General features: G+C 43.5%; 2 protein-coding genes across 4 annotated transcripts; one reads left to right on the top strand and one right to left on the bottom strand.

Annotated features, from left to right (window-relative positions):
* Nucleotides 1-3,287: 3,287 nt before the first annotated feature.
* Nucleotides 3,288-4,570, top strand: LOC6897499 (proteasome subunit beta type-7-like). The gene is made up of 3 exons (XM_002137612.3): nt 3,288-3,439; nt 3,519-3,701; nt 3,765-4,570. Exons 1-3 carry the CDS (start codon nt 3,351-3,353, stop codon nt 4,429-4,431), a joined length of 939 nt encoding a protein of 312 aa, XP_002137648.2. The 5' UTR covers nt 3,288-3,350; the 3' UTR covers nt 4,432-4,570.
* A 953-nt stretch (nt 4,571-5,523) lies between these two features.
* Nucleotides 5,524-12,570, bottom strand: Ald1 (fructose-bisphosphate aldolase). Of its 3 annotated transcripts, none has more exons than XM_033377579.1 (4): nt 12,418-12,570; nt 8,340-9,156; nt 8,082-8,281; nt 5,524-6,402 (listed from the first exon to the last, which is right to left on the bottom strand). In XM_033377579.1, exons 2-4 carry the CDS (start codon nt 9,133-9,135, stop codon nt 6,313-6,315), a joined length of 1,086 nt encoding a protein of 361 aa, XP_033233470.1. In that variant the 5' UTR covers nt 9,136-9,156; nt 12,418-12,570; the 3' UTR covers nt 5,524-6,312. The 3 variants fall into 3 exon arrangements, with proteins under 3 accessions (XP_033233470.1, XP_033233462.1, XP_033233468.1); XM_033377571.1 differs by lacking the exon at nt 5,524-6,402 and adding an exon at nt 6,912-7,276; XM_033377577.1 differs by lacking the exon at nt 5,524-6,402 and adding an exon at nt 7,488-7,645.
* Nucleotides 12,571-13,073: the final 503 nt, after the last annotated feature.

The following is a 13,073-nucleotide window of genomic DNA, read 5'->3' as shown; positions in this document are numbered from 1 at the left end:
AGTGGGCCAAAATGCAGTCGAGTGCACGCCCGTCTGCCGGTCTACGATTCCACTGGACTCTCCACACGCCCCGCAAAAATATACATTCCATTAAAAAATCATGCCGCGGCGCACAAATCAACATCAACTCAATGAACATAAATTGCCATGACGAGGGAGGGCATCGTGGAGCGGAGGAACGAAAAGGGTTGGCTGTTGGGGGCCAGACCAGAGAGAAGTACGGGTGGACAATGGCTGGGAGTAGCAAATGGATCGATCGACCTTCACATTGGCCGCCATGACGACGACGACGGCAACGGCGACGACGACAACGCACATGGCCCAAAATGCACACACAAGCCCCAAGGGAAGCCGAAAAGGGAAAGACAGAAGGAGGACGAAATAGTGGCAATAGGAAAGAGGAAGAAGGAAAGGAAAAGGACATTTGGACTGACCAACTGGCAATGGAAATCATTGGGAAGGTCTTGAAACAGATTTAGTAAATAATTAAGAAACATTCCTTAAATACGAGTTATAAGGAATTACACAGGATGGTTAAAAGGGATCTAATTTTTACGAATCTTTAAGAATTACAAAAAACAGAGTCCTTCGAATAGCTTCGATGCATTCTGCATCTACTCTTACCTACATAAATATACTTATTTTATCCAGATTTTATGCATAGTATACATTGATAATGAGAAACCTCTCCGACTAGGTTATTACTGTATATCTTTTTCGGTAAGTAGTTTAATCATATCTAGTTAAAGTTTTGAAGAAGCTGTTTACATAAAGCCCTACGGATATAGGCTTGTTATAATTATCCCCTATACAGATCTTTCCTTATCTTCCTTATTTCTTGCCTTCTATGAGTACCTTCAGTTATCCCACTTTTAATTCGTACATCTCCGGATGTCTGTGACCACTGTGCAGCCATTGGTGACCAATCTAATGCATCTGGGAGCGGACGCTGTTGTGGCTTGGCTCTGGTGGTGCCTTCGTTGTTGGCGAAGCTCGTTTTGAGCTATTTTTGCTGCGTTGGCGTTGGTGTCACGCGTTTGGTTTTGTTATTGGGCCCTCGAGTGGTGTTTGCTGCTAATTAGAAACTACTCATATATACATAAAGTGGCAGAGAGGGAGACAGAGAGAGACACACACTCATGACCGCATGTGGGGAGCACGTAGAAGCCACCTGCAATTACAGTTGGCGAGGAGCTGGCTGGCCGCAATGTGGTTATCCCTGGCCGTGATTGGGTCGGGTCATGTGAAACGGGAGAAAGGACATCTCTGCGCGTATCCAGGAATGAGGGGGCGAAATGATTTCGTATCGATTTGGCTTTCGGGGCGGGGCATTTACAATAATTGATGTAGCATGGCTTTGAATTATCCACAGCTCAATCACTTGTAGTCTGGAGGACTGGGCTATGGCTCTGGCTCTGGCTCAGGGCACATCGAGCATCCCACGGCGTGTCAATTTCCGCCTGAACACGTTGATGGCGCAACATTTGCGTGCCTCGACTGCGCCTTCGACTTCCACTTCCTCTTTGACGCCACATGACGTGCAGTTGATATTTATGTCGCCTTGCTCCTTTCTAGTTTCTGGTCTCTCCTTGGAGCGTAATCAGCAACGTGCCAGGACAAGGCAAAATCACAATTGCACCGCAGGAAGCCGAAGGATACAATGGCTGTTGTGTGGGTGGCAGCTTGGGGTTGGGAAAGAGTGAACAGTTTCGAAATTGTTGCGACTGGCTGACAATGGCAGCCACAGCAGCAGCAGGGCGAGATCCTGCCGGCAACGTGATGATGTTTACATGCTATGCAAATACAATTAATTCCACTTTTGTGGACAATCTTTGTGCCAGCAGCTAGCACCAGTGCCGCCCAACAGTGCCGCCCAACAGATGCCACAGCAAATGGTATAGGGACAGAGGCGCAGAAAGAGAGACACGGAGACAGAGGGGCAGATAGCGAGTGAATGACAACGGAAATGTTGACACTGCCACAGGCTGGATGGATCAGGATGCCAAATGTCAGCAAGCCTTTTGTTGCTTTCTCTCTTATATTTTCACCCTTCTCTGCTTCGACATGAGTGTTAACCCCCAGCTTTGTGCAACATTTCCGCTACATTTTGAAGGGAGCTGTGCTCAAAGTAGGATATTTTGTCCACGTGCAAATTATACAGGTACAATGCCGATGTTAATGAGATTATATATATTCATAGGAACAAGCAACTCCCGCAAATTGAAGTGTATAAAATCTTCTGACCTCAATTTAACTTGAACTCAAAACTCATCCACAATATCCAAAGGCTAAATAAATATCGATAATTTTACCATCCTTAGTTCACGGCAATGAACTGAGAGGCGTGCAAAATTGCCTGCAATCGAAGACCACAAATGACGCAATGGCTCATCAAATGAATGTTCTCCTCGATGCTGTAAATCAGTGACCTCCAAAGCTATACCTCCCCCCGTGCACCCTCTGTCCCCTGCAATGGCAATTACATTGCCCCCAGAGTCGTCAGAGTCTCTCCGTTCCTCCATTGCCATACTCCAAGGCCCCTGAGAATCTTCGGCTCGTCCGTGTCTGGTGCGTTGGGCATTGGATTTGGTTACGATTAAGCGAACTTTGCACTCCGGACAGCAGCCAACAGCTGCAGCAGAAGCAGCAGCAGAAGCAGAACAGAAGCTATATTGAAAATGGATCAGTGCACAGATTACGTCGCTGGTTGCGCTCGTGTTTACATTTGCATTTACAACTAAGGAAATTGTAAATTGAAATCGAACGAATGCGACCAAAATTCAATAAAATTACAGACTAAGAGAGGAACAAAGATTCTTGCTCTGCCTCGAGGCTGTCTGCTGGTCTTGAACTTGTGGTCAAAGAAAAACAAAATCGTAATGGCACAGTATTTCGACTGTAGGATACCCGGGACATTTAATAGATATTGACAAAGAAAAATATTTTTTTCTTGATATTTGTTGGATACTTTGTCTGGCAAATTTACCTATGTATATGCCTCCTATATAGACATATACCTCATGCTCGTGAATACAATATACCTTTCGTATCTGCTAGTACCCTTTATAGAAAGCGGCAGCACATGCTGCCATCGAAACAAGAAAAATGATTGCGATACAAAATTGATTTTTTGGGTGCAAATCTTTCATCAAAATGATATGTGAACTCATACCGGAAATGGGACGTGTCAAAGAGTTCCAAAATAACATCTTATTAGGCGCGCTGCAAATATCGTAAGGCTTGGAGAGGGCCGGAGGCCATAGGCTAAACAGCTTTAAAGATCACACGTAGTCCGGGATTTAACATTCGAACATTGTTCAAAATATCATATAAAAAATCCTATAAACACAATGTTAAACATTAACCTAAATCTCGAGGCGCCTAGCCAATCGCTATTCCAAAGAAAATCAACAGGATTCAACTTTGACAATCGCGAACGGTAAGTATGTCCCGTGCTCCGTATTTTGATTTTTGGTACCAGCTAATACCACTCTCTGCCACTTGCTCATATTCTGCAGCGACAACCAACTTGCTGAGCGCAAAGGATTCATTCCTAAGCCGCCAACGACCACCGGCTCCACTGTCGTGGGTGTAAAGTACCGTGACGGCGTCATCCTGGCCACCGACAGACAGGGGACAGCCGACGGCATGATAACCACAAATTGTATGAAGAAAATATATCGCTTGCAGGAGAACATTTAGTGAGTATTTGTTGGTGGTTGTGCCACATCTTCTTAGCGTTCTAATGAATCCTGATAATACAGCGCAGGTGGATCCGGGGTCTGTGGCGATCTGCACCAGGTCGCACGCCTCACGCGCGCCGAAATGGATCTGCATCAACTCAAAATGGGGTGCAAGGTGCCTGTCGTCTGCGCTAACCATTTTGTCAAGCATATGCTGTACCGCTATCAGGGCAACATCAAGATCACCATGCTGATCGGTGGGGTTGACAATGGGGGGCCCAGTCTCTACTCCACCTGGTTTGAGGGTAGCACGACAAAGATTCCCTTCGCAGCTCAGGGCTCGGGAAACTGTGCTGCCTTACCTGTGCTGGAAAAAGGCTGGAACGCAAGTCTCGACGAGAAGAGTGCAGAGTCTCTAGCCATCGATGCGGTGAGATCTGGCATAAGAAACGATCTGTATTCTGGCTCCCCCATCCATATCTGCATTATCCGCACCGATTACTCGGTATCACTATATGACAAGATATTCGCTGGATTTACTGTTCCCAGACCTCCCGTATTGAGACTGAAACCCCAACCACCCAAAGTCCTTTTCGCAGCTGATCATCCCCTGGAACCTATTGCCAATAGCATGCATAGCCTTCCACCAGAATCCGATCAGGTTGTGCCAAAGGGCACACGGACCGCTCTCGCATTAGCACGTCTCAAAAGCAAGAAAATTAAGGAAACAGCGGAAATCGATGGTTAAACATTTTCCAGAACAAGTTTTCGTCGTTTTTTTTCTCTTTCTTTCTGTGTTCATTATGATAACCCAACTATAAATTATTGCTGTCAACTAAAGCCACTCTCAGCAACAAACAATACAAATATGATTAATCTCAACTCAAGATTTTCAAAGTTTTTTTTTAATAATTGATTAAATTTGAATTGTAAGTCCCTAGGTCTCCTACACTTCTTGACTTCTGCTAGCTTTGCCCACTCAACATGGTCCCCAGAGCGAGTTTCTTGGATTTCAATAGAAAATAGAACTGAGTCCTGGGAAGGCTCCAGTGCTTCTTTAACTGTATGTTGCTCCGGCGCATAATCAATACATTTCCTGTCTAAGTATTAATGTACTGTGCATCATGTATCAGTTGTCATCTATCGTATCATAAGTGCTGATGAACGCATTGAGCTATATTAATGTGTTTTTTTTTTATTCGAATGAATATGTCAGCCAGCAGCAGTACATAATGCATCAAGAAAATGGATCGTACTATTTTCACGCCCCATTTCTGAAAATCTAATGCTATGAATCTCTAATCATGTGCATTCGCCATATCGAAAGAAATCCATCACTGATCCCTGATCAGGTTAAAATGATAAGATTTCGTTCAATGTTTTTGTTTTTGCTCTTTAGGTTCTTTTATTGAATGATGTTCGTTCAACAAACACCCTTAATTAATTTTGTGATGTTCATTTCTTCAATATTTGTGGAACATTTAGTTGTTGTTTCAGTTACTGGTGGTGTTTTCTGTTGTTGTTGTGGTTTTGTTCGTTTTCTCATTAAATTACAGGTATTTTTCTGTATGCCATGCCTCTTTTCTTTCGATTAACAGGTGCAGATATCGAATTTTGATTAACATATAAATAAATAAGACATATGTATATGCATATGATAAATATAAATATGATAGACATGTACACAGGAATATATGCACATTATTGTTGGGTTAGTTTAGTTTGATCGGATACAATCGATATCGATCACACATGTTGGATCGTGGCTCAGTGGGTTGAAACGATAAACACGAGTAACAATCGCACGATGCACTGCTGCACCGTGGCCTATATATTCTTGTTTTTTTTTTTTGGTAACAGCAATTTGTTTGTTCACACTGAATGAATGTTGTTGTGGTTCTTGTGATTGTTGCTGTTGGGTTTTTTTTGTTGTATTGTGTTTGTTTATTTGCGTCATTTGTTGTATTTTCACTTATACTTATTTAATCATAAATATAAATTGTAATAATAATAATAATAATAAAACGTTCGTTTTTCATTTAACAGTTTTGTATACAAACGTTTAAAAAAGTAATAAAAACATTTGTGCGATTTCAATGCTTCCGCGACAACAGAGACCAACAGGTTCTTGGATGTTGATTGTGCTGGAGATGTTCTTAGAGGAGGTTTTATTTTGTTTTTTTTTTTAGTATGCTTCAAACGATTTACGACCTATGCACTTCCACATTGAAATCTTACTCATAGTAATCATAGTGATAGATATAGAAATTGCATAACTTCAACAATTGTGTTTCTTGTGTGCTTACAACTAAAGATGAGTTTGCGTCTCAATCAACATTATTCTCTTTAATATATGTATTCACTTTTTTGTTTGTTTAATTATATCTGTTGGGGGCTGTTTATGTATTCAATTCTCAAATATATGATAACATTATAACATTATTGTGTTGTAATCTTTCGTTTTTTGTATTTTTTTTGGGTTTTTATATGCTTGCTGCTTAGCTCTCGAAACTAAGTTAAATAGAAAGAAACAAATCTGCCAAAAATCAAACATTTCAAGCAATCTGCTTTATAGATAGATATATGTATAAATATATGTGTGTGTTGGTGGGCGATTTGCCGCAGCTCCTTAGTAGGCGTGGTTGGCCACGAACAGAGAGCCAGAGCCGCTGCCAGCGGTGCCGGCCACGTACTTGCCGACGGAGGCTTCGCCGTTAGCCTGCGAAAAGAAAAGTCAAGTTACAGCATTAGTATCATGTGGAAAACACTATCCCATCGCCTCGCTTAGTTACAAACAATTTTCCTTAATTATACCTTAACTCATAACTTTGGATGCCACAGCAGAAAAGTTGTATTTTGCCATCTCGTTGACTCTTTCAAGTTTTCCCCTGTGATTTTCGCTTCACTCGAAAACTTTTCCCGCCCACCTGCGGCACTTTTCACAGGAATATTTTACGCCCACAAATACCAGGAAAACTTAAAAACTTCTTTGAGGGAACAGCCCGATTCGATTAAATGTAAGTACTCTAAAAACTCCAGCACGAGTCCACTAGAAGTGGTGAAAAGACGAACCCAATTCTTGTGAATGGGGGTGTCTGGTTAGCCCACAATAAGTTTAACGTTCGCCTTAAGTGTATACAAAATTATAGATTTAAAAAAATATATATAAACCTTAACTAATATACAATTAATATAAATAGATTAAATCATGAAACAAAGAAGTGTGTAAAATTTAATAGATAATTTATTTTGCTTGTCGGTTTGTCTTTGTCTGAATTTGAAGTATCAGATCATCAGCAACATATTACGATCATAAAGTCTAGTCAGTAAATATATAGTGTATAGGAAAGTCTAATAAAAGAAAGTGATCCATGTGTAGTGGAATGTCTGCCAGTCGCAGTTCAGCTCCAGGCCCTTCGAGTCAAGTGCAGAGTTCAGCCTGAGGTTATTGCATTTTGATTGGGGCTCTTACTCGGTGTTAGGTCTGTGCTTTTTATTTAGTATTTGTGGCCAGCAATAAAGAGGCTGGTATTGGCGGCGTACGAGGGAATCGAGCCGGCCACGTATTTGCCCTGGCAAGCTAGAGCGTTGGCCTGTGCGGTGCGGGAAGGAAGGAGAGCGGTACGATTGTGGTTGGGATTAGTCCATTAGGGAGCATTTGTTGGGTTTCGGGATTAGGGCTACATCTAGCGAAGCGTGCATGGGGGTTAATGCATGCGAATAGGTTGAATATGGAATGGAAGAGTTAGTCATGGGAAAGCATTCTGTTAATGTCTGTGGGGTTTTTTAATGGGTTTATATTCATTATATTGCAAAAGTTTCATCTTTAATCGAATATTACATCATTGTACATCTCTTTCTTGCTTTCAGTATCTGTGATCATCCACATGCAATGTATCCACACCAGCAGCACCGGAAACGGAACCAGCCTCGTAGCAGCCACAGCTGGCCGCACTATTAGCCTGAGTATGAGTTTAGGATTGAGATTAGAGCGAGATTATGGGTTCAATGTGTTTAAGAATTAGGATTGATTCTGGAAATTAGTTGATTAATGAATGAACTCGATTAACGATTAAATTGAAAGGAATTTCTCTTTGCTCTTGAAACCGATAATGAAATCATTTTACGACTTAAATGATACGAATGTGAGTTAGGATTGGCTGGATAAGATAATGAAATCGATTAAAGGTTAAGAATAAGGATTACTTCGCTTGGAGATAAGATAGAAGGCAATTTCGTTTCATAATGGGATCAAAAGGGTGGGATTGTGTGGTTTATATAGGTCGATAATGGGGCTTATACCATGGAAAATATTCTGTCACCCAGCACTTATATTACTAGACACCACTTAGCTAGACCCAATCTTATATAGATCCGTTCAAGGAGTAGAAAACTCACCCTGGCGCGCTTCAGCAGCTCGTTCTGACCGGCGGCAATGTTCTCCTTCTTGCCTCCCCAGGCCTTCAGCACGGAGGCCTGCAGGGCACGACCGTACGAGAAGGTCAGGGCCCATGGGCGGCCCAGAGGAACATTGTTGATGGCGCTCAGGTTGACGGTGGCCTCCTCCTCAGACTGGCCTCCCGACAGGAAGGTGACACCTAAACAGGAGATCATTTAGTTGAAGAACAGAATAGAAGGGCTCGCGGATGGACTCACCGGTGACGGCGGCGGGGACAGTGCGGCGCAGAGCCAAGACGGTGGCCAGGCCGATCTCCTGGGGGGTGTTCTTCTTGGCGGACTGGCCAGCGGTGACCATGTTGGGCTTCAGCAGAGTACCCTCCAGGTAGACGTGGTGGTCGCTCAGAGCCTTGTAGACGGCGGCCAGGACGGTCTCGGTGACCTTCTGGGCACGGTCCAGATCGTGATCGCCATCGGGCAGAACCTCGGGCTCCACAATGGGCACGATGCGCTGCGACTGGCAGATGGAAGCGTAGCGGGCCAGCACGTTGGCGTTCTCCAGGATGGACTGGTAGGATGGGGTGTTCTTGCCGATCTTCAGCACGCAACGCCACTTGGCGAAGTCGCAGCCGTCCTTCTTGTACTGGGCGCAGCGAGCGGCCAGATCGTCGAGGCCCTGGGTGGTGACCTCATCCTCGGAGCCGAACAGTGGGACGACACCCTTGTCGACCTTGATTCCGGGAATGATGCCCTTCTTCTTGAGGATATCAACGAAGGGAGTGCCGTCATCGGCCTTCTGGTAGAGGGTCTCGTGGAACAGGATCACGCCGGAGATGTTCTCAGCCAGCTTGGGGTCGGTGCTGAACAGCAGCTGACGGTAGGCACGACGGTTCTCGTCGCTGTTCTCCACGCCAATGTCCTGCAGACGCTTGCCCATGGTCGAGACGGACTCGTCGGCGGCCAGAATACCCTTGCCGGGTGCGACGATGGCCTGGGCAATGCCCCTCAGCTCATCCTGCAGCTCCTTGCTGGGGTAGTTGAAGTAGGTGGTCATGTTTGAGATTCGAGTGTAGTTCTGCAAGATGCGAGTCCATTTTTTTCCAATTGATGGTTGCGACGGATTCGCGCAGATGTGGCAAGAAGAAAGAGAGTGATCGTGACATGTTAGTAGGCGATAAACTGGGTTCTGCAATGGCTTGCAGGACACCAAAGAAAGTCCTAAACGAAGAATTTTGACGGCTTATATGTGAACGCGACACCAGCAAAAATATGTGTACTCAATTTTGAAAGATATTATCTGTGTTTAGAATATAAGACCACTAATGCGAAGGATACATTTTTAAACGACTTGTCAGATTTGTGTTTTGAGTTTAAAATCTTTCGATCCCCTTAAGTCCCTAAGTTCAGATATAGGCGTGGTTACTTATTCACTTCAATTTATTACATTTCACCTGCGCGGTCACACCATAATACCTACACGGTGTATCTACCAGATTTTATGGGTATCTTCTTCATCCTATATCTTTACGATAACCATAGAACGCAACAATTTCTTTTCATTGACTAAAATTCTTTGCTGGCTAGTGTAATACACAGCTGATGGCAAGAACAAAGAGGCAGCAGAAAAGAGAGGGAGAGAGAGTGGGAGCGCGAGCGCGAGTGCGAGTGCGCTCTCCGTCCCTCCACATTTCACGTAGTACACACAAAATGTTGCTCAGCTTTTTTTCCTTCATTACATTTGCAATTGGAAACAGTTAACAAAAACTATATTTCTTCCGGATAAATCACCCCACTCTGTGTATCTAAGCCCTGTTTGATTTATGACACTATTTGAGTTATTACTTTCACCTATTTGCCCTTTAAGCAAACCTACTAAATATATAGAACCAAAGAGAGCGTTTTAGAGAGAGAGAGAGAGTGAACCAACCTCGACGACGATTTTTTAGTAACTGAGCAAAGTCTCGGAAGCTATTTCGACGTCAACCTCTCCTCTGATGTAATCAAAGGCAAAGCCCTGGAAGCAATATACACACACATACATATGTATGTATGCCCCTGCTCACTCTCTCATACCACTGGCTGTACCCATCTCTTTCTATCACCCACATAATGCGTGACGTCGAAACTTTCACTTTCAGCCTGTGGGTGGGTGGGCATGCGCTCTTGGCCCGACATTGAACAAGGTCAAACCAGCAATGTTGCCGGCAGCAATGTTGCTAGAGACAGTGCTGCGTGTTGCTGAGATTTTGTTGAGAAACTCGTGCGGCGCGTGCACGGAGAAAGAGAGCGAGAGAAAAAGGGAAGGGGTAGAAAAAAATACACATGTAGGAAGATATTTTGGCTACAATTTTGTGTTCCAGACTTGTTTGACATTGACATTGAGTCAAGGACTGGAGAGAGAAATATATATATATATAATATAGATTAAGACCATCGAAACGTGTCGAAAACAATGTTCTATCTCATACAATAAAAGCACCATATAACACTTTGAATAGATAGCTATCTGTATCTATAGACAGCGAAATCTATCTATAACCGATTCACTTTGAAAATACACACCTACACGGGTCGGGGAATCAATGAGGACTGAAACGTTGCTCGAAAATCGGAGAAATATATAAGAAAAGAAGAGATGGAACAGCAACAGCAAAGACACTAATCAAAGTAAATTTACGTTGCTATCAAGGAACTGGTATAAAAATAAAACCGACACATGTGTCGCCCTCCTCTATGCACGAGTATTGAATTGGTCGTATCTGTGTGTCGAAAAACAAGCTGATAAAACGGGCAACGACAAAAAAGAGAACGACATGAGCTGGAAAAAACAAACAGTGAGTGTCTTGTGAGGAACATTTTTGGAAACGAGCTCTGCCTGCTCCTCTGATGTGGCCACATTTCGTATCTGAAACAGAAAACAAGCCCCCCCGAACATACGATCCAAAGGTCTTTCCAACATTATCATAACGAGATTTTAGGTCCGGCCTCCCAGGGCGCCCCAGACGACAGTGGGTCAAAAGAACAGCCACAGTCCACGGCGTGCGTTGATAAGAACCGCTACACTGATGCTGATGTAATGAAACCAAACTGACGTCAAGGGAGAATTTGTAAATTGTCGAGTGAGCAGTGGACAACAGCTGAGAAAAGTTACTTTGACCTCTTTTATCTCTTTATCTCTTATAAGATGAGATGTAAGTACATATATGGGAAAATATACAGTAATTGCTCTCTGTGCAAAGACCCATAGTTCTGTAGAAAGATCTTCATGGGAGTAAAGGAAATACCAACTCTGTTCTTTTCACTGCAATTTCTGTAGAGATATTTATTGGAGTAAATGCAGTGAAAAGTATCTTCTCCACATCCAAGTTATCTCTGACTTCATTCATTCTTATGTTTACCATATCATTCTGTTATCTAATTTTGTTGTAGGTACCTCGGGTTGACCTTCAAAATAAGGAAGTCTTTGTTGTTCGTAAACTTGTTTCTATCGGGCAAACACCCCTCTCTCTCTCTCTCTCTCTCTCTCTCTGAGTGTATCTCTCTCCCTCTCTGTCGTAGATGAAGATCTCTCGTTTCTCAGTTTGTTGCTCTTGCCCATACGGCTGTAATTTACAGTGCATTACACCTCTGTCATACATCCATTACGAAAGGTGAATAAAACTTATAAAAGGTACGGAGAGAGGCAGAGAGAGAGAGACCGAAGAGTCAACAAACCGAAAAACTGGCGATGACGTTGGCTAATTGAAGCCTAAATGCAAAAGATAGATTATATACAAATGTAGATACAAATATGTCTAACATTTGCGGCAACTATTTATAAAGAAAGACCGCAGCCGCGACTACAAATTGCAGTTGAAACTTTGCCAATAACCAAATGAGCTCAGGCAGCAAAAGGCAGAAGAAGAGAGAGACGTGTCTCTGCCACTGTCTGTGTGGAAGAAAAGAGAGCCGGTTGAGCCGGTAGTAAAACTTCCTGCGAGTGGACCGATGTTACCCGATAGCAGGTCTCGAAAGGGGTGTCGCTCCAGCAGGCGGACCACTGTACTAGAGAAAGCTCCAACTCAGGGTTCTAGAAAATGTCGTAAATAAATATATGTATGTTGAAATAATTCCCATCACACACACACACACACACACACACACAGAAACTCGGGTGGGAATATTTTGTAACGATTACGAAACAGCCGTCTAACGGAATGGAAAATTTCCCATTGAGGATTACGAGACTGCAGCCCGAATAGCCGAATCGAATGCACCTCGATGGCTCACTTTTTATTCACTTATTTTTCACCGATAAAAGGGGGTACACAGTTTTATCACTTATCGTCGCACTCACCGAACTGGAGACTAAATCTGGGGGAAGTTCGTCTGACTGGGTGTGCTGCTGCTGCTGCACTGGAGGAGAGAGCTCAACGCTTTTATTTTCGGTCTGTATCGCTGCTGCTGCTCTGCCTCTGCCTCTGCTGTGCTGCGCGGCTGACGGCGACGTCGGCGTTGACGTGAAATTCCATCAACGGGCGTCAAAAGGTTGTTTAGAGGTCGTCCGTGGTCGGTGTTGAAAAATTCCCAGCAACAGATGTGTGGCAAAACACCGAAATGAGAGCTTTTAGCCAATGCAGTAACCGCGTGGATGGGTGGCTGTCCTTGGTGGAAAGCTGTGCACTGCTTGAGCTTTTGGGTGTTTGGCGGGTAAATTATGAAATTTGAAATTGTTTATTTGACTGAAAAGTTGTTGTTTTATTTAGGGGTATACTCCTTCTTCTATATTCCAGTTAAAAACTCTTTCCCTTGGTAGCACACCGTAGTCTAATATGTATCCAATTAATAATTAATTAATGCATGGAATTTCCTCCCCAATTTCATGCGACCTGCTTTACTTCGAGGGGTGCATGACTTTATTGTGCTCCTCAGCAGCAGTAACACCAAAAGAAGAAAAAATGAGGGACATGCGACTGACTTTACGCCATGCCTGACCTCCTCCAATGTTAAAGG

This window comes from Drosophila pseudoobscura, chromosome 2, assembly GCF_009870125.1.
Source record: "Drosophila pseudoobscura strain MV-25-SWS-2005 chromosome 2, UCI_Dpse_MV25, whole genome shotgun sequence".
Lineage (NCBI taxonomy): Eukaryota > Metazoa > Arthropoda > Insecta > Diptera > Drosophilidae > Drosophila > Drosophila pseudoobscura.
Note: the sequence above shows the minus strand (reverse complement) of the source record. Positions and strands in the feature narration are given on the sequence as shown.